General features: G+C 47.1%; 1 protein-coding gene across 2 annotated transcripts in view; it reads left to right on the forward strand.

Annotated features, from left to right (window-relative positions):
• Nucleotides 1-25,817, forward strand: part of WNT2 (Wnt family member 2) — a 48,958-nt gene that overhangs the window by 10,777 nt on the left and 12,364 nt on the right. For both annotated transcript variants that reach the window (XM_077856015.1, XM_077856014.1), the window contains exon 4: nucleotides 16,264-16,528. In XM_077856015.1, the coding sequence (XP_077712141.1) occupies nucleotides 16,264-16,528 (265 nt within the window). The remainder of the gene's footprint in view (nucleotides 1-16,263; nucleotides 16,529-25,817) is intronic.

The following is a 25,817-nucleotide window of genomic DNA, read 5'->3' on the forward strand; positions in this document are numbered from 1 at the left end:
AAAGATGCTCTTTTTAGAACCAGACCCAAGTCTCGTGCTTTAAAGCCCCACCTTGTAGTTGCAGTAACTGGATGAGTAAGTGGACCAGGGGAAGACCTGCCCCAAAGGGGTGCTCTGGTCCCTTTATGCACTAGTCCTGACTAACTTCCTGGGCTGTGGGTACCCAGTCATTATTCACCTCCTAGCCCCCATTTGTTGGGTGAGGCAACAGGCCCTAAGGTGCTCAAGGTCACATGGAGAGTCAGTAGAAAAGTCAGTACTAGCACTCAGGTTCAACTCCTGGCCTAGGGGTGCGTTGGCCCAAGATTAAACCATCTCAGAGCTAGTGCTCAGGTCCGTAGCTGTGCCATTTCTTTCTAGGTGGCAACAGGACCAGAAGAACCAGAGAATCTGAATGCCACTCATTCTCTCTTTGTGTAGAAAACAAAAGCTGGCTAGGCTAATCAAATATTTGGTCAGAACCATTCTAGAACAATCGAATTGCCAATGGGAAGAGATAATGGTAATTTGTCTTTTATCAACACAAAATAAAAATGTGCTTGACATTAATATATAAAGAAAGATCAGCATAAAATTGAAAGGTCCCCAGGAGGGCTCTAATAGGAAAAAAAAAAAAAAAAGAATCGAAAAGAATGCAGATCTGTTTGGATGAAAACCCTTTTACTAGGCTCATGGAAAGAACAAATCTCATTTAAAGGAAGTTGGAAGGAAAGTCTTGCTTAACACATGGAATAAAATGAGTGTGACCTGAACTGTTTACAAATAGTACCTTTCTTGAACTTTAAAAATCAACATTTCTTATTTTCATGAATTTATGAACCTATCGTGACTGCTGCCAAGAATATAGCCTATGGTTGTGTAATCCTCCAACTATTGGTAATTGCTGTTTGTGCAATGGTTTATTTCAAAAAAAATTTTTACATTGACCTTTGTTTTGACACCGATACCACACGTATAAGTTATAAAGTGTGGTGTTTTTGATAGGAGTGTGCTGCTTCATTATTCAAGCAGGGTGCGTAGTTAGATCTCAGAGTATTTGTGAAGGTCAAGGCCTATGGCGGTAGGTACACTGTAACCAGAGGAATGCCGACTTATCAAAAGACAGGTTGATCTTGCTTCAGACGCTATTAGGTTTTGAATGTTTCGCCTCCTCAAGACAATAGACCGTAGCTATTATATTGTAGGCCCTGATTTAACGTGACTTTTAATATAAATCACATGATTCTTCACTGCGTGGAGGTGAACAGCTGTCAGGCCTCAGATATACTCCTGCCTAGCCTGCAAAACTTAGGAGGCTACTTTTGATTGGAATAAAAGTGCACACACTGACTTTTTAAAATGTGGCTTTAATTAATGGTGGGTGGGCAGACTTTTTCAAGGAGATGCATGATGTCAGTGAATATGAACTTTAATGAGAGTAAATGTATTGAGATAAACATGCGTCTCTAATTCTCTTCTTGCGGTCATTAGACCCCCGGTCTCTGCTCCCCCTTCCTACCAGCAGAAGGTCTGTGGAATCAAAATGAGAACAGGCTGGGCTCGTGTTTGAAGACAGGCCTCCTGAGCTAAGCCTCCAACTGGCCTGGCTAGAAAGGCCCAGCCTCCCAGACTGGAAAGCACCATCCGTTTCCTTCTTCTTTCTCATTGGTGCTTCTCAGCATTGCCCCAATTGTCCACTATAAACATCTTCTACTTTTTAGAAGATGGGTCGGGAGACCTGTACATTTTATTTAAAAGAAGAAACATCGATTCCAAGATCATGTTTAGCTGACACTACAGAGCAAATTCAACACTGCTATTCACAATGGACCCTGATTTCCCCCTAATATTTGAACGGTTTAATCATCGATTATAGCAGCTGGTTAGAGCACCCTCATGTGTCTCTGTACTGTAATATCATTTCCGATCCTTTGTGCTGTGATTTCATTTTATTTTGATCACAAGCCTCCGAATTTGTGATAATAGTGTTTTCCTTTCACGTTTACTTGAAAATTCTTCCTCAACTAAGTTTCCACCTCTAAATAAGATTATTATTAAATTCTAAAAAGATAAACCACCTTGTTCAAAACCAACCTTCTATCAAGAAGGAAATTCCAGTTTCTCTCAATGGTTCTTTTTAAGTCTAAAGATGCCATGCCATGAAAACTTCTAAATAATAGTTTAAGATGTACAAATTACAAGGAAAGATTACTTGGTAGATATCCACTATTTGCTCCCTTTCATAAGTTTGAAAATAGCTTTTACATTAGTCTACTCTTTAGAAATAGTCACAAGTAATCACAACTAGGCGAAATAATCACAGCTTCGTTGATCTTTTCTTTTTTTTTTTTTCGTTGATCTTTTCTAAGAGATTCTATATCAAATAATCTATGTATTCGATCAAATACTGCCCTCCGATCACTGGAAATTTGCATGATAAGAATTCCATTATCCTCTCCCCAAGCTCTCTTACTGTAGCAAAAATACAAAGAATATGAGATTTAAAATCGGACCCACCTTAGTTTTAATCTTGCAATACCAGTGGCTTTGCTCACTGAAATTCCGTTTTTCTCATACATAAAGACCATTCCCTGGTCCTGTGGGAAGACAATAAAGCAAATAGCTCAGAACCTGACATGCAGTGGTGCTCAATTAAAGTTCATTCCTTTCTCCTCCTCTCATCCGTAACTTTAGTAACAGAGCTAGGTACGAATCCTGTAGGAACTGTCACTTGGGCTCCAGTCTGATTGCTCCACGTATCCATAGACTCATCCTCAGTACAGTTAAACATACGAGTTAACAGGCATGTAATATCTTCTAGTTTACAAAATACCATCAAACATCCTGTAATTTGATCTTCCAAAAAAACGCTGTACGAATATCAACCAGCATTAAGTATTCCTACTTTCCAGACGACAGGCTGGGGACCCGGCCGGATGCAGCGACAAATGAACCACACGGGCCTGACACACAGGGCGTGGGGTTCACGCCCGGTTGTGCTCTCCCTTACGTCCTGGTGGACCTTCTGTGTGGTCTCTGTCGAGCATTTCTGAGAAAAACAGAGCATTTCCATATTTTAAAAAAGAGCAGCAGCTGCCCTTGGAAGGCAGCTTAATGATGATGTTGTGTGGGTCCGATTTTAAATCTCATATTCTTTGTATTTTTGCTACAAATAGAGATTGTATTGTGTGGGTCTTTCTCCCACTAGCACCCTCTGATGAATCAGTATTACTTTCTGACAATGGGGGAGGCTGTTTTCAACCCCAGAAACGTAACTGCTAGTCACCCGTGAGCGCGCTGAAGCGACCTCGCCTTACTCCATGGATTCAGAACCTTCCAGCTGATGGTGCTGTTGCCGGTCTCCGAGTCGTGCATGCTGTTGGACTAAACTTAAGTCAACAGATCATTAAAGAGTTACTCTGGGTAAGCCACAGTTTGGAACGCAAAGTCCTATGGGGAGAAGAATGAAGACAGAGAAGCTCCTGGCCCCGAGAACGACGTTTCGAGCAGGGCCGAGTGAGACCCGACGGGGCGGCCAGCTCCGGGCGGCGGCGGCGAGGGAAGAATCAGCCAGCGGGCCGCCAGCCCAGGGGACAAGGGCTGTGTCACAGCGGAACGGGCGTTTGCGCCGGAGATCAGGATTTCCCAGGACTGAGATGACAGGGGAGATGCTTTCCAGGACGAAAGGGCTACAGGGCCAAGCAAGATCCTGGAACAGAAAGAAAGTCAAAGCTGAGGAATGACGAGGGCTCCAGGGTGGAGTTCATAACTGGGACTTAATCGGGGCTGAGGCTGCAAGTTGGAGTCGGCCAGAGCTCAGCCTTGAGCGCCATGCAGAGAGATTTGGATGTCGCTGGGCAGCCACAGCAAGGCACTGAACACCGGGGCACAGAGGAAATGTCCAAGCTCCACCCTTACGCATTCCTAATTCCTCTGGAGTCCCCTTCTTGAGACTTAGATATCAAAGTTCAGATGTTCTATGATGTGGTCGAATTAATGCCTTAACTAGAACAGGAAATACAAGAAATGTTTGCTTCCCTGAACTTTATTTTCAGCCTTAAATATACATATTAAGGGCTGATACTTAGTAGTAAATACTACGCTTTCTGATGTAGCCTAAGAAAAAATTAGCATATGGCAACTGTGTTGAAGTTTATTTTTTATTTTTTAGATATTATTTATTTATTCATGAGAGACACAGAAAGAGAGGCAGAGGCAGGCAGAGAGAGAAGCACGCTCCATGTAGGGAGCTGGATGCAGGACTCGATCCTGGACCTCGAGAGCATGCCCTGAGCTGAAGGCAGATGTTCAACCGCTGGGCCACCCAGGCGTCCCAAAGTTTATATTTTTAACATAATGTTTATATTACTATTGGCTACCTTATTCATTAGGGGTTCTTAGCTGTTGACGGCATCCTGACCCGAGGCAGCATGGAAGCTGGGACTCTAGAATCAAAAGATTGGCTCTAATACTTAAGTATGACCTTAGATGGGTTACCCAAACAGGATTTCCATATCAAATAAAATGTATACACCAGGTTTTAAGCAGGCCTAAAAGGCAGGCAACACTACTCTTCACCTTTTGCATATGAAGAGACTGAGGTCTAATAGGGTGGCTGGAATTAGCAAAGAAATTGAATTTACTTGCCCGCTGAAATCATCTCAAATCCAGACTTACCTTGGCATCCTGTACTTTATATGGGAGAAGTTTGGAGGGTCAAGGGATGCAGAGTTTCTAGTTCCACGGCCTGCCCAAACCAGGGCCACTCCAGGTCAGCACCTTGGAGCACTCCAGCCTGCCCCTGAGCTTGGCCCACTGGGGCACTGGGACAAAGCAGATAGCTCTGTCCATAGGAAACACGTCCAAAGTCCAACAGAAAAGGATATTGCCCAAGACATAAGCACAGACTTATTTTAGGCAAGTAATTTTTGGCCTAATAAAAACTTCCAAGATAGCACTTCCGTGATGCCCCTTAGGATAAATAATTAATAATGGTTCTGAACCAAGAGAACTGGGCATGATTAAAAAGAAATCACATTCTCAGAAAATAAGGAATATTGATAGAAAATGGTAAATCAAACTGAACTACAGAGCCAGGTTGCTTTAACCTCCTATTCATCTAAACCCTCCTTTATTTTTATTTATTCATTTTTTTTTTAATTTTCAGAAGATTTACTTGAGAGAGGCTGCAGTGGGGAGGGGTGGAGGGAGAGGGGGATAAACCCTCCTTTAAATAACGTTGAGCATCCTTATGAGGCACAAATCTTACTTCATAGGTGTTTGTTTTCTCATGGGTCTCCTTAGTTCATAGAATTAAATGCATTTTGCAAATGAGTTCTGTACCCTCACCCCATCCTGTACCTAAAAATAGTATGTGTTTGATAGTGTAGATCTTTAGGTGGCATGTGAATCAAAAACTAACCAGAATCAAAGTCCCAAAGCAGAGAATAACTTTTAACGAAATTATTATGTTCGATGTAAAGTTCTATTACTGAGAATTTTTTTTAAGACTGGCCTCATTATTAGTCAATAAGAATTATTATATATGTGGTTAGCCAATGGTAATGTTCTTGAATTGCACAAATAAAAATTCCACACCATATATTTCCTACCTAAGCCCACCCGCAGTCACTGTTTTTGAAGGATGGCAGTGCTCAAGAAATCCCAATGTCTCGTTTAAGTCACTAAATGATTGCATACGCAAATCAACCGCACAGGTTGCTAATAAATGTCCCTTGTTTTCCTAGTTCCAGAGCTTGCGTGTTTGGAAGGTAGATTTTCGGTCACTCTTATCTTAGAGATGTGGACCTGTCAAAAGGATTTAAGAGTTAATAGATGTACTTGGCTTTAAGTCAGCATCTGAAAATAAAATGCTTTTAATGTGTGTTTCCCTCAGGAAAATGGATATAAGACCAGAAATACATTAGTCGCTTTGTGGTAATACACCCAGCTAAAAAAGTGAAAGCACTGACACTTCATTGAATGCCCATGTTTAACTAAATAATTCAGTTGAAACAGAGCATCTAAGGACCTAAAATAAATTCTAAGCTGAATTTCTAAGGCAAGGTCAATAGTTAAACCAGCGTACATTTCACACACAGGGTAAGGTGGATTGCCCTTGTTCAGATCAGAAGAGATGTCCTGTAAAGAAGTCTTACAAAGACACCCTGGGGGTGTTTGGGCTCCATTTTCAGCAAAGCTGACTTTAGAAACCAAAATTTCATTCTCCTTGGGAGAAGTCTTTCTAACTGGCAAATAATTATTTGTAGACGATAATTAGATATACAAACACTACATGTAAAAACTTTTATAAAACTCACTGAACCGGGATCCCAGGGTGGCACAGTGGTTTGGCACCTGCCTTTGGCCCAGGGCGCAATCCTGGAGACCCGGGATCGAATCCCACGTCAGGCTCCCGGTGCATGGAGCCTGCTTCTCCCTCTGCCTGTGTCTCTGCCTCTCTCTCTCTGTGTGACTATCATAAATAAATAAATAAATAAATAAATAAATAAATAAATAAATAAATAAAATATTAAAAAAAAAACTCACTGAACTCCGAGAACATGAACCCCTGGAGGGTGGAGTGGTAAACTCTAGTATGACAGATGCTGGTAGAGTGATTTGAGGTGTGGACTTGGTGCCAGACAGGTTCGGGTTACATCCTGCCTCAGCCATACCGCCTGTGAGACCTAGGGCACGATCCTCAGCTGCCAGGTATCTCAATATCCTCATCTGTGAAATGGGGATTAAAATAGTGTATTCTTTCTATGTTTGTGTGGATTAAATAAGACAGTGAATGTGAGTGCTTGGGTGGGTTAAGTAAGTAGTGAGTATAAAGTGCTTAATATAGTTCGACATGTGGTAAGGTCCTAATGAGTGTTATGCTTCATTATTATGCTCTGACAGTAAATTGGATGGATAAATATAAAATAGAGTAATTCTAGCCTGCTGAATGCATGTATTACCTTCTTCTATAGCTTTTTTTTTAAAAGGTTATATTTATTTATTCATGAGACACAGAAAGAGGCAGAGACATAGGCAGAGAAGCAGGCTCCCTGTGGGGAGCCCAATGTGGGACTTGATCCCAGAACCCCAGGATCACGACCTGAGCCAAAGGCAGACGCTCAACCACTGCACAACCCAGGCATCCCTAGCTTTGTTTTTAAACATTCAGACTTTTGTCTCTTTGGTATAGAATGCTAACATGTAGAAGTTTCCTAAATTCTAAGAAATTCTAAGTCTAGAAAATAGCTCCTGCAGACCAAAGGCTTAAAGTGTTCAAAAGTAGAGATCTAAGGGCCACATAAAGAATCTGCTAAGTACGATTTTAGCACTGAAGCAATTATGAGCCTATTAAAGATTTTTTTTTTTTTGAGAAAAGTTATCTGGCAAGCTAAAAATGGTTTCCATGAGGCTAAACACCAAAAGAGCACTGTTGTCCTTAGGAATCATATTTATTTTTTTAAAAGTAGTCATGTCAAATGAGCAAGTAGTTATTCACTGGATGACACAAAATAAAAACAAGAGGGGATTAAGCAAATGGTGAGGGGCAAAGGGTTGATGCCGAGCGTGCTGGCCGGTTTGGTGATATGAAAAGCCACCGGGACCGTGAGAACGTGAGAGAGGATCTAGGGAAGGCTGGAAATGGACTCTTCACAGCAACCTTGAAGCAGTAGCCATTAACAATCAGAGAAAGAAGCAGAAGAGACCCTTTTGGAAAGATTTGAGAAAAAGAGAACGTAAAACCATACTTGCCCAAACAAAAGTAGATTGAGCAGTGCAGAAGGTCTATCTATGGAAGATGGAGAAGTTCCCCACCCCCTGGCCCTGCCTCACGGTCCTTGTCCCCTTACAGACATTTCAGTGCAAATAGACTCAAGGCTGTGGACAAGACATATGGTGTTTCCCGTCTTCCTCCCAAAACCTCATTAAAACTATAGCAATGGGATAAAATGGTTTAAATCAACAACAGTAAAGAGAATTGTCAAAGAAATGAGAGAGCCCAACAAATTTTTAGGAAGTGGGAACCAAGTAAAGAAATTGTTAACTGATATAGAAGGATGTAGAAGTCACGGTCTAGAAGGATACAAACAGATGGGGAAAGGAAAAAGCAGATGGAACAATAGCTAACGTGAGAAGCAAGATGCTCAAGTACTAATGAGCATTGGAGAGAAGCGTAGGCCTGAAAACTGGGACTAACTGAAAAACCCGTAGATGGAATAATGAACCCCATCCACTCTCCTCCCCGCTGAGTGGAACTCCTGGTACTGGCTTCGCCTCCCAGGCTTTCTGGAGTTAGTCTCCAGTATAACGCCAGTGTACTACCTGTGCACGAGAAAGCAAATCTCTCTGACCCACAAGCCCCACTCATATAACCAGTGTTCCTAAATACCATTTCATGACTTCATTCTTAAATATGAAGAGAGTGTCTAAGGATTACCATATATTTGATTAAATTCAGCAGAGGAAAAAAAAAATTGCAGGAAAAAATGAACCAAGAAAAAAAAAACCCAGTAATTCAGTAATGAGAAGAGGACTTTTTCTTTTTTAAGATTTTATTTATTTATTCGTAAGAGACACAGAGAGAGAGGCAGAGACACAAGCAGGCTCCATGCAGGGGGCCCGATGTGGGACTCGATCCCGGGTCTCCAGGATCACGCCCTGGGCCGAAGGTGGCGCTAAACCACTGAGCCATCCAGGCTTCCCGGAGAAGATGTTTTTTTAGAAGCCTGATTAGTCTCCTCACAGATATTTCAGAAGATGTTAACATTCATCAACTACAAGAATGGATGCTTTGAAAAAGTGACAACTAGAGAGTAGGAAAGAACTTGGAAGAGAAAGTCAAAGAAACCTCCCAAAAAGCACAGCAAGAAGCCCAGGAAAGCAGTGTGGAGATTCCTTAGGAAACTAAGACTAGATCTATCCACCATAGGACCCAGCTATTTCATGTCTCTGTGTTTATCTGAAGAATATTAAAAGACTAATTTGAAAAGTTTCTGCAGCATTATTTATGACAGCCAGGATATAGAAGCAGCCGACGTGTGACCATCAGTGGATGGATGGATAAGTAGTAAGTGGTAGCGATGCACCATGGAATACTACTCAGCCATAAAGAATGAAATATTTCCATGTGTGACAACACGGATAGATCTTAAGGGTATCATGTAAAATGAAATGAGTCAGACTGAGAAAGACAAATACCATATGATTTCATTCATATGTGGAATCTAAAATAACAAAGTGAACAAGCAAAGCAATACAAAAACAAACTCACAGATAGAGAATAGGTTGATGGTTACCACAGGGGAAGCAGGGTGGGGCAGTGGGGGTCAATTATAGAATGGATGGTAACTAGACTTTTGATGGTGATCACTTTGTAACGTATACAGATGTCAAATTATAATGTACATCTGGAACTTGTATAATGTTATATATCAATTTTGCTTCAAACTAAATAAATAAAGGAAAGAAGAAGAAGCCCAAAAGACAAGTGGAGTTTAAGGAGATCCATAAACAATACCCATCTTTCCCACGTGAATTTGAAACCAACTGGAAAAATGGATAAAGGAGATGGATGGATAGAATAAAAATGTCTGTTGCTCTACTTAAAAAAAAAAAAAAAAAAAAAAAAAAAAGCTGCACTGGAGGATGTAGCTTCAAAGCTTCAAAGCTTCAAAGCACTGCCTAGCACTCCACCCCTGAACCGGACAGACTTACTCACTCTGTTACAGGCTGCACATTGGAGCCCCTGCAGGGAGCCCCTTGCTGGAGGGTAGGAACTGATCATAACTCATCTTCTCCACAGGTTGGCAGATGCCCAACAAGAAGGAACCCAGGCACACAAGCCCTGTCCTTCCTCTAAGCTCACTAGCTGGGCAAGTCACTTCTCCCTGGAGAGAAATGAGTAAGGGAATGAATGGTGAGAGCCAGGAGTGTTACTTTAATGGAATTTCTTCCTCAAGAAGCCAGAAAGAATTAAAAATATAAGCGAGAAAATATAAAAGACATAAAGGACCAATTGAGAAGGCTCAGCAACTAACTAGAATGCCGTTAGGAAAGTTTTTTAAAATGGAGGGGAGACGAAAATATCAAGAGACTCTCTCTGTGCTGAAGGACAGGAGTTTCCAGATTGAAAGGGCCCACTAAGAGCTGAGCAGGATTGATTTTTTTTTTCTTAAAATCCTAAATATCTTGGTGATATTTCAGAACACCTAGGATAAAGGAAAGTTTTAGAGACGTCCATGTAGGAAAAAAAAAAAAAAGACAAAGTGAAATGAAAACAAACGTCACTTGCCCAAGAATCAGCCAGACATCAGACTCCCCATCTGCACCACTAGAAGCCAAAGCCTATGGGGCAACACCTTCCGGTTTTGAGGGAAATTTTTGGGTGCATGTAGAATTTCCAAAATTCTATACCCAGCCAAGCTATTAATCAAGTATGAAGGTTGAATGAAGACATTTTAGACACATAAAATTCAGACAACGTATCCCACATGCACCTTGGAAGGAGGTAAGAAGTTGCCCTAAAGAGAAGGAATATACCACAAAAGAGCCAGCCTGGCATCTAGCAGAGTAGTGTGTCCCAACTGGGAGGGCATGATGTGGGTCTCAGCTGCGTAGCCAGTCCAGGTCGGAAGAACGTGGAGGGTCATGGAGGCCCCAGGAAACGGGAGAAGTGTTGGGACGGATGGAAGGATTGTGAGGGCGCAAAACATCAGGTCACAGTAAGTGCAATTGGTAGCAAGGAACATGGGAAAACCCCAAACTTCACCCCAGTAGCATTCTTCTTTGGCACAGAGGCTGTGATCCTGGATCAGGGATTAGGACCTGCAGTCCTGGCATGGTCCTTGGTTGTGCAGTTAACACTCTTTCCTCCATGTCCATCGTGTTCAGTTTTGAGCATCGATGTCTAGACACATGTGGGAGGCACCTGGAGTCACGGGATAGGACTTGAATGCTCTCATCTTTGTCCCTGTAGAAGGACAGGTGCCGCTGACGAAGACTGGGAAGTAGAAGGGGAGAAGGGGAGGAGGGACGAGGGACTGTAAAATCTTCACCGGACACAGTACCTAGGACTTTTGGAACAAGAACAGGTGGGGCTGTTCAGCTTCGTGCCTTTTAGTTGCCTAACCCTTTTAGTTGATCTAACCCTATTGAGAGGCGGGGTGGGGGAAGTGAGGACTCGGTCAAATTCTCAACCACTGTAGGAAGCCTCTTAGGCGATACCCTGTGTGGAGTAGTAGGGACACACGAGGCCGCCACATTCGGTTGTGCCAGTCTGGCACGGCACCCTCCAGGGGGCTCTCCGCACCTCGTGGTTACTTCGGGTTTGTTCAGTTATTATGACAGTTGTCCCTCTGGTGCCTTGGGATGCCGTTTTCTGTTCCTCCCCAAGCGCAGAGCTGTCCTACAAGCATTTAGGTAACTGCCAGACAGGGTGAAAGCAGAATTCATTCTGAGTGACCAACCCTGGGGTTGTGCTGTGCAGTTGGGAGCAGGGGGAGGGGGGGGAAGGGTACAACAGAAAGTTCCTGCCTTCCGCCCTGATCTTTCCTGGACTAGCTGATATTTTTAAACCGTGCGCACATATCTCTTTAATTAAAAATTCTGAAAATCATGATTAAAACCCAACAAACACAAAAAGCCCCGAGTGTGGGCCAACCCCTGGGTGACCCCATGCCCTGCGCCCTGCTCACTCCTCCTTCTACCCGCAGGTAAGTCTGTGGCTGTGCCCCTCCTGCCGCCTGCCTGTGCAGACTCCCCGGAGCTCGTCCCCTGGGTCAGGCCCCCCACTGAAGCCCGGTCCCCTAAAGGCACTTGGGTTTTGCTCCAACCCCCATCTTTGATTCTCTCCAAAGCAGCATGAGCACTGTTGCTTGTAGCCATTTCTTCCTGGACACTAGGACACTTCAGAGACACAGGGTAGGCACTTCAATTCCGTAACCAGCCATCCCTGTTCCTAGAAACGTAATGCTGCTCCCTGCAGTAGGAGCGGCTCCCCTGCTCCGCCCCGGCCCCCGATGGGATGGGACTCAGGCTGTGCAGCCGCTTCCTTCCCCCTGTGGGGCCTGCCTGGCTCAGGGTGCAGGACCCTCCACCCTGCTGCCTGTTAGAAGCACCTGAGACCCCTGGTAGCCGCACGGCCCGCCCCGCTCCCAGCCTGTAGGTTCCGATTTCTTTCTGCCCAGGGAGAGGCGGGTCTGGGTCCTGGCACCCATCCCCAGGGGATTTAAATGTGTGGCCGGAATAAGAATCACTGGTCTGCTCTCCGCAGATGCCAGGGAACAATCCCCAGATTCCTGTTGTTTTAGTCTATTCCATTCAGAGCTTGACCCTTCTTTTTTTTTCTAGTATAATTCCTCCCCATTATGCAGGCAATCTTGCCTTGTTCATTTTTGACTCATTCAAAAGAATGGAGGGAAACAGTACGCACGATTTAAAATTTCAGAAAAGCACAATGCAATTTCTATAGGATTTTAAATGTTTTTGGAAAGAACGCAGACCTGGGAGGGAGACGTGGACTCACACCCTCGTTCTGTCCCGACCCACTGACTATCTGCGTAACTCTGGGGGTTTTACTTCCTCCCAGAGCCCCGGTTTTCATAAGTATAGGATGGGAATCATAACCTATTTTGCCTAATTGTGGTAATTCGATAACACGTGTAAGCCACTTGTGACAGATAAGTGGCGGTGGCAGCGGTTGTGACAACGGTATTGTAACACTTGATCATGGGAATTCTTCTAAACTAGGAAGCTCCTAAACTCACCATGAGTTTCTCAGTCCCATTCCTTATTCTTGTGTTAGCTACTCTCTAAATCAGGCCACCTAGGCTTAGGTCCCCTTCCCTGTGCCTCTCTGATTGAGCAGGGTGTTGTCCCCCTCTCAGTTTCGAGTTTGAATTTCAAGTCTGCAAACCCAGAGGCGGAGGTGGCCCCGAGCTGTGATGGAGCCCCCGTCTCCCCCACCCCCCCACCCCAGAACCGGCTGTGTGTTAAGAGCAGGGCCTGGAGCTGTGAGCAAACCCAGCATCAAGAGAAGGTCTCACTTTCCCCCAAGGTTAACTGTCAGACGGAGCCTGTGATTAATCCACAATCAAAAACTGACCATGGTTCCAGTCGAAATACTTGTAGTTATAAGTAATAGACCCTGGGGGCACAAACTTAATATCTTGGATCTCAAGAAGTACAGAGGCGGGGCCGGGCCAAGGTGGATTCACTCAAGCAGCTCAGCAACGTCCTCCAGAACCCAGTCCTTCCCATCTTTCGATACCACCATCAGCAGCTTATTGCTGGCCTTGAGTTGGCTGCCTCGTGTCCCAAGGGGGCTGCTGCGGCGAGCTGCATCCAGAGACAGAGAAGCTTCTCCTCCCACGTCTCTTTTAAAGAGTAAAGAAGTCTTTAGCCCAAGTCCCGCTGTACATTGCGCCTAACGACATATCGGCCTCAGCTGAATCAGGAGCAGGACCGTGGAATTACTATTACTGATTTGGGCCTCTCTGGGTCAGAGAGAGGCTCAGCCGGTTCTGAAGCACTTGGCTGCCCAACACCTGAACAGAACTTAGGAAGGAAGAAGGGAATGGTGGTTGCCAGTGATGGTGGTGGTCAGCAGTGTGTGCCACTGCCGGGTGCATGTGTAAGACGTATTTTTAAGATCCAATTTTAAATTAATACGCAGATGTTTCAGTTAGTCCTCTAAAATACCAGCTTTGAGCTTTACAGCCTGGAAACTTAGCATTACAAAGGGAGAGCAGTAATATTTCCTGTCATTTTTAAAGCTAAGAGTGTTGTGGGTTTTTTTTTTTTAAGATTTTATTTATTTATTCATTAGACACACAGAGAGAGAGGCAGAGATACAGGCAGAGGGAGAAGCAGACTCCCCTTGCAGCAAAGAAAAAAAAAAAAAAAGAAGAAGAAGCAGACTTCCGATGTGGGACTCAATCCTGGGACAACAGGATCACAACCTGAGCCAAAGGCTGACGCTCAACCACTGAGCCACCCAGGCATCCCTAAGAGTGTTGTTTATGAGTAAATAACATGGCTTTAAAAGGAACAAGCCTTGAAGAATGGATATTCAGTTCCCAAGCACTTGGCATGGAGTGAGTTCTGTGTGGCTCTATTGAGATCTTAGGATAGAAAACTCCCGAACAGGTGGGACCCAAATGGGGCAGTCAGGGATCCAAGATGGCCCTCCTGGGGCTGCGTCTGTGGCTGTGTCCTGCTGTCCAGGTCACCCAGGGAACCTCATACCAAATACCCAGAATATAAAGATACGGGAAGGGGAAGGAGGCACCCGGGGGAGCGTCGTGCCAGAAAAGGAATTCATTCTAAGACTTCCTTTTAGTATCCCCAGATCCCTGTGACCCAGAAGACCAAACTAGGGACATTCCTCTTGCTCACTTCTCTGTCCTTGCCCTTCGAGGCAGGCTCATGCTGCAGAGGACAGATTTCAAATGTTAACAGGGCACAGTTCACCACGAGGTGCAACTCGGGAAACACAGGATGCTAAGGCCCAACCTGGGAGGAGCGTGAGTGAATTCACAACTGTAGAGCCACCGTGACGTGTCTTGGCTCTAGAATAACTTCATTGAGACTGACCTTCTGGAATGAAGAACCTTTCTGCACACTTGGGTAGAAAAGCAACTGAATCTGTAGAAAAGGCAAAACCAGGTCTGGGCAAAGTAAGAACCCTGGTGAGGCAGCCTGGAAGGCTGGTCTCCTGGAATGACCTTGGATAATGCATCAAGGGAGTTCACTGTCCCCCCTGCCTAGGCCTTCCACCCCTCATAGGTGCAGTCTTGGGGATACAAAAATAGAGAGGGTGGGAGCCCTCGGCAGGCAGGTTTCTCCTCCTCTGCTGCATGACTGAGCCAAGGACCAAAGGCTTGGTTTTGGTGAGACCTCCAAGGCTGGTCGCCCCCACGGCCCTTCTGTGTGTCGCCTTGCTCTGGGTATTTGATGGAGGGGGAGCCCCTAATCATCAGTCGTGATCAACAATGGGCAACAAAAAGCTCTTTCAATATTATAATAATTTGAAAAACTGGTTGAACAAGAAGTTAGTTCTGTTGGGGAAGGAGGATGACAATTGTTAAAGTAGTGAATCGTATGAAAACGGGAACACAGAAAGGTTTGTAGTCAGAAAACATGCCGTTAGAAAATATTTAGAGGAAATCCATGTATTTGTCCGTATTATGAGCTGGAAGGACTCCAGAGTCTGGGTTTGCATCCGCCGTTCCACATCCTGGCCTCGGAGTCTGGGCCAGTCATCGTCTTTCCCCGATCCCTAGTTTCCTCGCTTGTGAAATGGGAAGAACAGTAGCTCCGGGTGTCTCTGGGGACCATGGGTGCTGATGACTCTCTTCACTTAGCCGAGCCAAGGAGAAATGGGTCAGGCCCTCGTAACACATAAAATTGCGCTGGGGCTGCACAGGTGTGCTGGCTAATCCCAGGACCCACGCGGAAGTGTCCCTGGGCAGGTCCAGGCCCGCGGGGCCCTGTCCGCAGCCTACAGCCTCACGAAGAGGGAGCCCGTGCTGCGAACCAGCTGAGACGGGCTTGTCCCCTCTGCCTTTGCTTCACCTCCATTAAAGGACCGAGCGAGCTCAGCCCTGTTATCTACGTGGAATAATTTGGCCACAGTTGGGCGATAATCTCCCAAATGTATTGGCATCAGCTGACTTCCGGTGCACCCAGGCTCTGCCCTAAACCAGCCGTGTCACTTTGGGCAAATGCTGTGACCTCCCTCAGACTTGCCCCTCCGTCATCTGCAAAATAAATATGGTGGCACAGGATTGTCGCGAAGATTGCGGTCGTTGAGCTAGAGCGTGGAGAGCATTAGCCCAGCGCCTGGAACACGGACGGCAGCCTCTGAATAGTTCCGATCTTTATTACCAGCTTAGCGAAAGCAACAGGCTTAGCCATTACTGAGCCGTACTGGACACGCTCAATATAATAAAGCCACGTGTGTTTAGGGAGGACTCGGATTCATTCTCTCATCTTCAAACTGGCCCTCGGCCCTCTTCAATTCCAATGAGTGAGGTTCCCGTTATCCCTTTAGCCAAACAGCGCTCATGGTCAAGGCTCTGCCCCCACCGCGACTCCCCCCAGGACCCCACCTACTGTGGTCAGTGTGGGGTGGCCAGAGGGACCTCCACCATCTCCCAGTCCTAAGCCCCGGGCCCCTCTGCCATCAGAGTCCCTTCCTGAGTGCTCAGATGTAAGGAAAAGTGTAGCCCAGGTCAGGGCCTTGAGTCCGCCTGCTCTGAACTTGCCCGTCTCTCCCGGCAGGCGGTGAAGCGGTTCTTGAAGCAGGAATGCAAGTGTCACGGCGTGAGTGGCTCGTGTACGCTGAGGACATGCTGGCTGGCCATGGCGGACTTCAGAAAAACGGGCGATTATCTCTGGAGGAAGTACAACGGGGCCATCCAGGTCGTCATGAACCAGGATGGCACGGGGTTCACAGTGGCTAACAAGAGGTTCAAGAAGCCAACCAAAAATGACCTCGTGTATTTTGAGAATTCTCCAGACTATTGTATCAGGGACCGAGACGCAGGTGAGTTCGAAACGCGTGATTCACAGCACCTGATTCCTTCACTGATGGGTGCTCCACAGCCCAAACGCGGTTCTTCTGTGTTTTCAGCCGGACGGCTCTGTAAGGGCAGCCAGCTGCTACCAGGTTCAAAGTTCTGTGCTATGATTCGTGAAGCACGCAGAGAGCTTTCCTAAGCAGCTGCTGAAATGGGTTGACAATGTGCAGATTCTGGAGAAAGGTGAACCCAAGAAAGTACGTGGCAAAGAGTCCAAATGCGCAGGGTAGCCAAACCCCTCAGCCTGGACAGAACTCTACCTGGTGGACGCACGTATGCTGGACGCCCACCCCCCCATCTTTCTTGTGATCCTTCAGCCCCGAGCAGTACAGCTACGCGCTGTACCTTCTCCGTCACAAATCCCACCTTTGTGACCACGGAAGGGGGGGCCCAGGGCTGTAAAGTTAGCCTGTTTTGAGAGCTGCCATACATCCCGCTCTCTCGTTCTTTCGATTATGCTGAGAAGTTGCCAAATACTAGAAAGCAAAAATTCATCCCCACTGGCTTGGCCGTTGGTGGGCAGTGGATGAGAGCTGTGTTTGAGGCATTTTGTTCATTAAAGCCACACCCTTCCCTTGCAGACAGCACTTCATCTGTCTTGAACTCACTCAAAGAGCAGCTCCATCAGCCTCAACGTAGCCGTCCCCACCAGTGTGGTTTTTACGCACCTGCCGCTCTCACCTCTCACCTCTCTGGGCAGCGCTGAGCTCCAGGCTTAGCACGGTCTTTGCGAAAGAGTCCTACAAAATAAGAACGAGTGCAAGTCTCAGTGGATAGGAGGAGATGGAGAGCACACAGCCAACTCCTGGCTCGAGCCAACTCCTCAGCCTTAGTAGAAAGCAAGGGAATTCATTACCAGGAAAAACATCCTTGCATTTAAATTCTAAATTTGTTTTTGGTTCTAAAGTAATTGGAAAGAAACCAGTAAAACAGTGCAGATGACAGCCAGCTCCTAACACTAGACTGACCACCGGGGACAATTACCAGGGAACGTCACAAGAAGTCCAGAGCCTCTCCTTTGTCCCCGAGTGGTTGAATTTCCTTCCTGGTTTGATGAGAGCATTCTTTACAGCATTTGGGCGGGTTTGTACCTGCAGCCTACGGATTAACAAGTACCGAGCCCAAGGACCAGATGCTGTGCCCTGCCGCATTCCTGACATGCTTTGGGACCTCTAACGAGTCCTCCTACCGTCAGGCCAAAATTTCAGCCAAATCACCATGAAACCTGTACTTTGCTACAGGAATGTCCCAGAAGTCTGGCTTCCCTTTGCCATTAACTAGCCGTTTAGTGTCTGGCTCCTCAGACAGGACACGGGGATGATGACATCTTGATCACTTTAGGAATTACAACGGATTGACTCCTGTGTGCCAGGTACTGGGCTCAGATCATTGCACACATGGTCTTATTTAATCCGTAGAGCCACCCAATGATCTCAGCGCATTGGAACCAGTTCCTGGGGAAAAAAAGGGGAGGGGGGAGAAAAAGAGTGGCTCTTGGCTGATCAACAAGGAACCAAATTCACATCTTAGCTTTTGAGATCAGATAAGCAGCCCTGGATATCATCATCTCAATTGTGTGGCTGAGAAAAGGGAATGACTGGCTCAAGCTCTCACTGGTCTTGGAGGGGATGGGTGTCTGGCTGTCTGACCCCTTGGCCTGTACACCTGACCCTGACACCACAACTTGTCACTAGCTAGCTCTGAAAAGACACGGTGAAGCCAGCCCCCCATTCCAAATCTTAGAGGACCCGCTTCCCCAGGACATCTTTTCTGGGCTTTTGGATTGAAGCAGTTTTCACAGGGACGTGAACAGTTATTATGCTTGATGACCTCTTAACTGCCTCATGGAGAGTCAGTGGCACAGAGACCTTGCTTGTCTTCCCCACAGAGGAGACTCTGAATCTTATTCCCTGTCGCCTCTTCGGGACACTGAAGTTACTCTTCCACACTTTGCTTTTTCTCCTCCTGGTATTAGGACAGAACAGTTCTGTTTCTTGATCCTAAAATAGCAAACGCATCTGCAGTACCTGCTATTCAGTAACACGTGATCTGCCTTCTGTCGAGGATTCTCACAAAGAATCTATAAATGGGTATGTTATTGTCCCATTTTATGGGAGGAAAAGATGAGGTTCTGACAAAAAGGTTATAGAATTTGTTCAAAAACTCTAAGTTGGTTAGGAGGCTGAACAGGGACTTGAACTGGAGCCTGTCCATCCTTTTAACCATTTTATTCTGTCTCCAGATGCACCTGCTACGAGGCATCTTATGGCAGGTGCTGACTTTCTTTCTTTCTTTTTTTAAGATTTTATTTATTTATTCACAAGAGACACAGAGAGAGAGAGAGAAAGGCAGAGGGAGAAGCAGGCTCCATGTAGGGAGCCCGATGTGGGTCTCGATCCCAGGACCTCGGGATCACGAGCTGAGCCAAAGGCAGATGTTCAACTGCTGAGGCACCCAGGTGTCCACGTGCTGACTTTCTGAGAGAAGTTTTACAGTTTATTCACTCCTAATTTATTTCTGTTCTATTTCGGCTCATTTTAGCTTTAAAAAGTTGTGAATTGGATCTTGTTGGTGTTGATTAACCAGGAGCCACCCTGTTGTTATTTTTTTTTTTAAGGAGCCACTTCCGAGGTATTAAATCAGATTTCCATTATTTAATCCGTAGATTAAATAAGATTATTTAAGATTCCTAGATTATGCACAACTTGTTTGAGCTATACTCCATATCCTTTTATAGCTGGGCCTAAGAAAATGCCAAAGTCACCCATATAAAGCTTTTCCTTTTAATTCTATGGACCATCAGGTGACTGTCGTAGGGAAAATATGATTCAGTGGTATTTGCTATCGTGTAGGCGGAAGTTCCAGCTATTGAAAGAGTAGAGTTTTCATCCTTCATACTTGAATCCACGTATACACAGCCCCATGTACGAGATGCAGATTTCCCCGGAGAAAGCCTGCTTCACTCACACAGCCGCCGAGGGCCTTGCACTGGCCTGTGTAACCTACGGCCTCCTAAAGATGAAGATCTATCCTGGCCACTTTCTACTAGAAACTCCTGTAGTGTGCATTCTAGAAAGTGGGTCAAAACAGACCTGGGTGGTTCAGAACCATCCTGGAGCAGCCTCTAACCTCCGTTTGCAGAGCCAGGGGGATGTGAGAAGGGGGGAGCCTCCTGCCTATAACTCACGGTGTTGCTCGTCTCTGAGCCCTGCACCCCTGTCCCGGAGGGAAGGTGGTGGTGGTTACAGGGCTGGCGTCCTGTCGGTCTGTAGTAAAGAAGCTCCCGGCACGTGCTTGCTCCTGAGTGGGCCCATCACTAAGCGACTCGCTTCCCTTCGCTAGAATCCCACCGCCTTGGGAAGGGCCTGCTTTCTGCTAAGCGGAACTCCCACATGTCTGAACCGGGTTACCTTCAAAGGTGTCAAGGCCCTAAAATGGATCAGAATGTTGCAGTAAAACTTACAGCAAATTATCTTTTTTTTTCCCCGTTTTCTCTATTAAAATTCGCACTCAGCTTTCCCTAGATCACATCTCATACCACCCAATCTGCTTTATTGTGGCCGTACTGTTTTATTTCACTTCGTAAGCTATCGCACACACTTCCTATTTAACTGATTGGGTACCTTCCCCCTGTTGGCGCTAGACCAGCAGTGGTGGCGAGCGGATTGAATGTGGCCAGGTAACAGATGCCTGTCATTTCGCTCTCAGTAGGCGGCACCTGCTTCCTGCTCAGGTGAACTCCTTATGTGACTGAAGGGATCCCGCTTGTTTTGTCCGTTTCGGTTTGTGGAACGGATGAAGGCTACAGGTCTAGTCCGCTATCATCCAAAGCGAGGGCCTCTTCTGAAAACTATCGAATCACAATCTCAGGGGACTGTTGCGGAGGTTCTGTGCGCATCCCAAACTGCAGCCAGCACAGCGGGAGCATCAATGTGTAGGCCGGTCCCTGGGTCCTTATTTATTTATTTATTTATTTTCAGAAATATTAGGTAAGAAGAAATCCCGGGAGACTGCACATTCTTTGGAATACCTAATCTCTTACAAAGGAAAAAATAAATCTTTACTGAAGGTGTTCTAGACAAGTAGCACCCCAAAATATCCCCCACGCTGGCCTGCCCAGTGCAAGTGGGTGTCGTTCTGCATGGAGGCCCTGCATTTTCGGGAACCCTCTTGCACTGTCTGTGAGTCCACACACTCAAATGATTTCAGCCATCCGGGCTTTCACTGGAATTAGCTTGACAGAGATGATCAGGCCCTTCAGTGACGTCCTGCGAGAGTGATAGCAGGCGGAGGAGGGAATTCTGACGAGAAGGGTGGAAGGGGGAGTCAAGAGCCTGGGGTGTTCCTAGGTGAGGACAGACCCAGACCCCATGGGGAGAAGGGTGGTGGGAACATAGGGGAGTTCCTCTGAGAGCCCGGACCCCGCTACACACCTTCTGGGCATCTTCTCTGGACCTGCCCCGCAGGCCCCTCCGTTTATAGAGCAGGGAACGGAGGCTCCGAAAAGCTGCTGAACTTGCCCGAGGCTGTGTGGTCTGTAACTGGTAAATAAAATGAAGAGAGATCAAAACAAAAGTTTTGATACTTTTCTCACTATATCACTTTACTGTCTGCAATCTGAGCGGAAGGGGACAGAGCAGGGCCCCCAGGGGCGGGAGGTGAAGGTGCTCGGCCCCACGCCTGCCTCACGCTGGCTCAGGTTCCCGCAGGTTCCCTGCAGGCACCGTGCGATTGCAGGCTGCTCGGGTCTTGCAGAGCAGCGACGGCCTTAACTGTTCCTTAAAAAAAAAAATGATGAGCTCAAAAACGATAAGGGAAGATATTCTTATGGCAACAGCGGCGAAAGACACTTTCCACTGGCCTTCAGTGGAGGGCGGCGAGCGCTCCGATACCCATCGCTAAAGACTCCCCCCGGATTCCTAACGGGCGGCCTCGGGGACGCTGTGCAGGTGACACTGTGCAGGCCGCGCTGCAGCCTAGATCCGGGCCGCGGGCTTTCCCGGCTTCTCCTGGCCCTGTGGTTATCTACTGCGGCTGTTGCCCCAGGCGTCTGTAAGTCAGAGAGGCCCTCAAGTTAGAGATAGTCCATCTCCAAGGAATGCCGCTGCCCTCTCCAGAGAAGCGAATGCGCCTCATCACAGGCCACTTTCACCCGTTACGATGTACAAACGCTGCCCCGGGCCAGGGGTCACCCCGAGGTCTCCTCTCCAGCTGTAGGAAACAGGCCGCCCTCCGCCTCTTCTCCAGTCAAGTTCAAAAGATCAGCCTCAGCCTTCGTTTAACCTGTTGTTTGCTGTAAGCCGAGGCGGCCGCGGCCGTGAGCGGCCAGGCCAGGCGCTAGGGTGGCGCTGCTTCCTCCACGCAGCCTACCTGGCCGACCGCGTGCAGCCCCGGGCCGCACTTCCCAGGTTTAGGGGATTCGCCAGCGTAGCCGGCCCGTGGCGCCGCCCGGTTTGCCGAAGCTCTGCGCCCGGTGACCTGATGGAAAACGCGGGGAGGGCGCGTCAGCCGTCGGACTGGGTGGGCCTCATGTCCGTAGTAGATGCACCATGCCCACGTACATCCCAGCCCCTCGCTGCTTCATGGGGCAAGTATTTCTTGAGCCCCCCCTGTGTCAGACTGTTTGGTAAGCCTCCGGAACACACAGCTGGGGAAGCGGACTCGGTCCTTGCCCTCGGCCTTCACCAGGCCTCCCGGTCTCTGCAGATGAGTCGGGTGGTTGGCGGCCGCGGGCCGTGGGCCAGGTGCGGGGGGGGGGGGTGTCCTCACGCCCAGACAGGGAGACAGGGAGGGGGCGCCATCTGGGTTTCGGCCTTCGCGCCACGGCTCTGTTAGGAGGTCTTACCACACACTTGTCATTTGGAAAGTTCAAGAATAGGTTATTTATTCATCCCTTTCTGCATGGAGATTTATTTTAGAAATTCGTGAACTGATATCTGAAAAGCGCCAAGGGAGCTAGACCAGGAGAGAATGAAATGAAAGATGTGTTGGTGAGGCCTGTAGGCCAGCATTTCCGTGGGCCGTTGTCGGTTGCGCTGCATAAGTAATATTTCTTACTATCCAGAGGACCCTCTTCTCAGAGCCTTCGCGGCATGTAATACGGTCGGCCTGCCCCTCCGTTCCGAAACCTCCTGCCCTGCTAGCTCGTCTTCCCCACTTTCAGTTGCTAGTTTCTCCTCTTCTCCTTGTAGATCTTGAAGATCTGCAGGGTTCAGTTGGGCCCTCTTCCCCTCCTGCTTCTGCACTTTCTCCTTGAGTGGCCTCCTCCTTCATGATGGTTTTAAGTGCTTCTCGGGCCTCAGCTGGGTCCTACCCGCCGCCTAGCAGCTCCTCTCGGTGGCTCACGTCACTGTCCACCTGATTCTGTTAAAACTGGACTCTTGATTTGTCCCACTCCCAAAACTTGTTTTCCTCAAGCTTCCTCTTCTCAGAAAGCAGAGCCATCCACGCCACTGGTCAGGCCATAAACCTGCAGGTCACTTGTGTATCGGCCCATCGCCAGGTCCTCCTAAAATGCATGGGCGGGGGGATGTAGCTCAGAAAGCCTTCCTTGTTCCTTGACTCTTACCATGAGTTTTAGTTAATTTAAAATTTGTTAGCTGTCTGTCCCACTGGACTCTGATCCCGTGATGGCAGGCACACTATATCTGTTCACCACTGGATCCCCAGCACCTAACATATAGACATGAGTTGAGTTGAGTTGAGTGGCAAGTTACAAACAACATGAAGTATGTTCCTCGTCTGAATTCTTAGTCATGTTGGTGCAGTGTCCTAAGTTAGAGATGACTCGGTTTCTTTGACAGGTGATTATTAAGCATGTTTTTTCATCACTGGTGATAACACACGGCCTATGAAAATCCCCATTTAAGCGGAAATGTAAAATGGAATTTTTCCTCATGTTCACGTGCGTTAGGGGACCATTTAAAGAGTTTAAGACGTTGCTCGTTGGCCACTGTCCTGGAAGAGATGAGGGTTCCTACGCAGCAGGAGACTATATCGATTGCTTTTAGTTGCCACCAAATTCTCAGTTCTTTTACTCCGGGCAGGGCCTTTTTCATTTACTACTATTGTGGGACTACTTGTTACTTCATCTGATTTTGTTGCTAATGCAAGCAAAATACTTCTTACATCCAGTACTTCAGTATGCTATAGGTCTGATCTGTAAGTCGGCCTTACCTTTCAGAATGTAGATGTACTAGAATTATTGAACTTTTAGCGTACGCTGAAAAGGGCCCTAATTTGAATCAACAGTGGCAATCAGATTGAATTTGCAAAAATTGAAAAAAAAAAAAACACAACTTTTTTTTTTCTGGAAAAAGGAAACAAAATTTTCATGTTCCTATTTTCCAAGTCTTTGACATAACACCAACAAAAAACTTTCAAATTGTCCTTTTTTGTAATAGAAAAAAATAATATGTTACAAACAAAAGAATGATGTTAACATATCATCAAATAACGTATTTGCTTACTTCATATAGCTTCTCCCCATGAAACCTATCTTGTGCTAGTGTGGTAAATCTCTCTTTTTTTTTTTTTTAAAGCTATGCAAATCTCAGATTCCTAAGGAAAAAGCCTGGCATTATGGATCAGCAGACTTTGGTGCTACTTGGTGCTACCCGTTGCTTCCTCTTAATTTTCTAATGACTATCGAGTAGCCATGGATAAATTAACTTCTCTGGGTCTCTTTAGTGTTTTACCTAGAAATTTCCCAAGGTTACTATGATTCCATAAATGAATGAGTGAATCGTTAATTCATTTCACTCTAAGTTTGCGATCACAGATCCTGACCTTGATGGCACAGACTCCCTTAACTTGTTTTTCTCAAGCTCTGCATGTGTTCTCTATGTATCGAGTGAGATCATTCGAGTCGAAACCAGGCCCTTAGTTAGTTTACTCTTCACCACAGGGCCTGAGGACTCGGTGACCACTCCCCGGGAAGTATGTCCTCCTTTGGCAAGGAAACGCTTGCCAAACTCTTCATTTTTTAGGAAATTGTTTTTAATTTAATATTTAATGAATCAGGAATTTCTGTGTTGACGGCTGAGCACTCTGCAGTGCCCCTGAAGAAATACAAGCTCTAACCTCTGTCCCTGGGGAGACAAGATGCACGAGGAATCCTCAAACACGTCAAAAGAGCGTAGGAGCTCTCCTGCGTGGTAGGCATTATAGGACTTGAGAAGGGGGGCAGGGGGGCCTGGAGCAGGAACAAGGAGAGCTCTATGGAAGAAGGTGCAGAGGTGGGCCTGAGTCTCGAAGAATGGGAAGACCTCCCATCCAGTGGAGGGAGGAAAGGCGAGGACAGCAGGTGAGAGTAGCTCCTGTGAGGAATCGGCCCACCCAGCTGGGACGTCAGAGTCCCTTCAGCGGGCCCGCGAGGAGTTGGCCTTGTCAGGTTTAACGGGATCCGTAGTGAAGTGGAATAGAGAGGCCGGGCAGAAGCTGGGCGAAACAGGCTTGTAATGGGACGTGCTCTCGGGGAGGTTCCGCGGCCGCAGAGGGTGCAGGTGGGGGCAGCGGGCACTGAGCTGGGTAGACTAGACGTGACAGACATGGAAAGCCTGGAAGAGGCCGATCGTAGCGTTTTAGTTCCACGATAGGATTCGCTCATTTACCGGCCCCGCTTGCCCGTGCCCGGAGGCTTCTCCTGCCTGTCACAGAGTCGTCGGCTGAACTCTTCCGACGGAGGCAGAGATGCCGCGTCTCCTAGTTTGGGGTTTGCAGCCCTTGCTGTGCGATGGCCAAGCCGTGCGAGGAGGTGAATGTGCGGGCTCTCCAGCGCTGGCTCGAACATTCTTTTCTCCCCTCGATAAATCTGTGTCGTTACTGACAACACGTAAGTCAAGCGGAGGAGAAACAGCCAATTGGATGACGGGCTGAAGTGAATCTTGCTTTCCGTCCTAATGGTCAACATATGGGCTCGTGTCAGCCTGGAGTGGCAGGAATTTCCAAAGACACGGGCCCATCCACAGAGAAGGCGCTCGAGAGCGCGCCCTTCCTCCACGGTCCCAGAGGCGTGGGTCTGGGAACTATTAGCCAGAGCTCTCCGTCCTCCTCTGCTGTCAGGAAGATGCATGTCGGTGGAGACAGAAATGTTTTTGCACTGGGAGCCCTGACTCCATTATTAATTTTATAGCTCCAGGGAAGGGACGCTCCACTCCAAAGTTCCCGCAGCGCTGCCCCGCCGAGAGTGGGCTCGATGGCCCCAACTGAGGTGATTTAGGAACCCCGATGCTTCTTCCTCCTTGCTCCACCCCC

The sequence above is a fragment of the Canis aureus genome, chromosome 18 (assembly GCF_053574225.1).
Source record: "Canis aureus isolate CA01 chromosome 18, VMU_Caureus_v.1.0, whole genome shotgun sequence".
Lineage (NCBI taxonomy): Eukaryota > Metazoa > Chordata > Mammalia > Carnivora > Canidae > Canis > Canis aureus.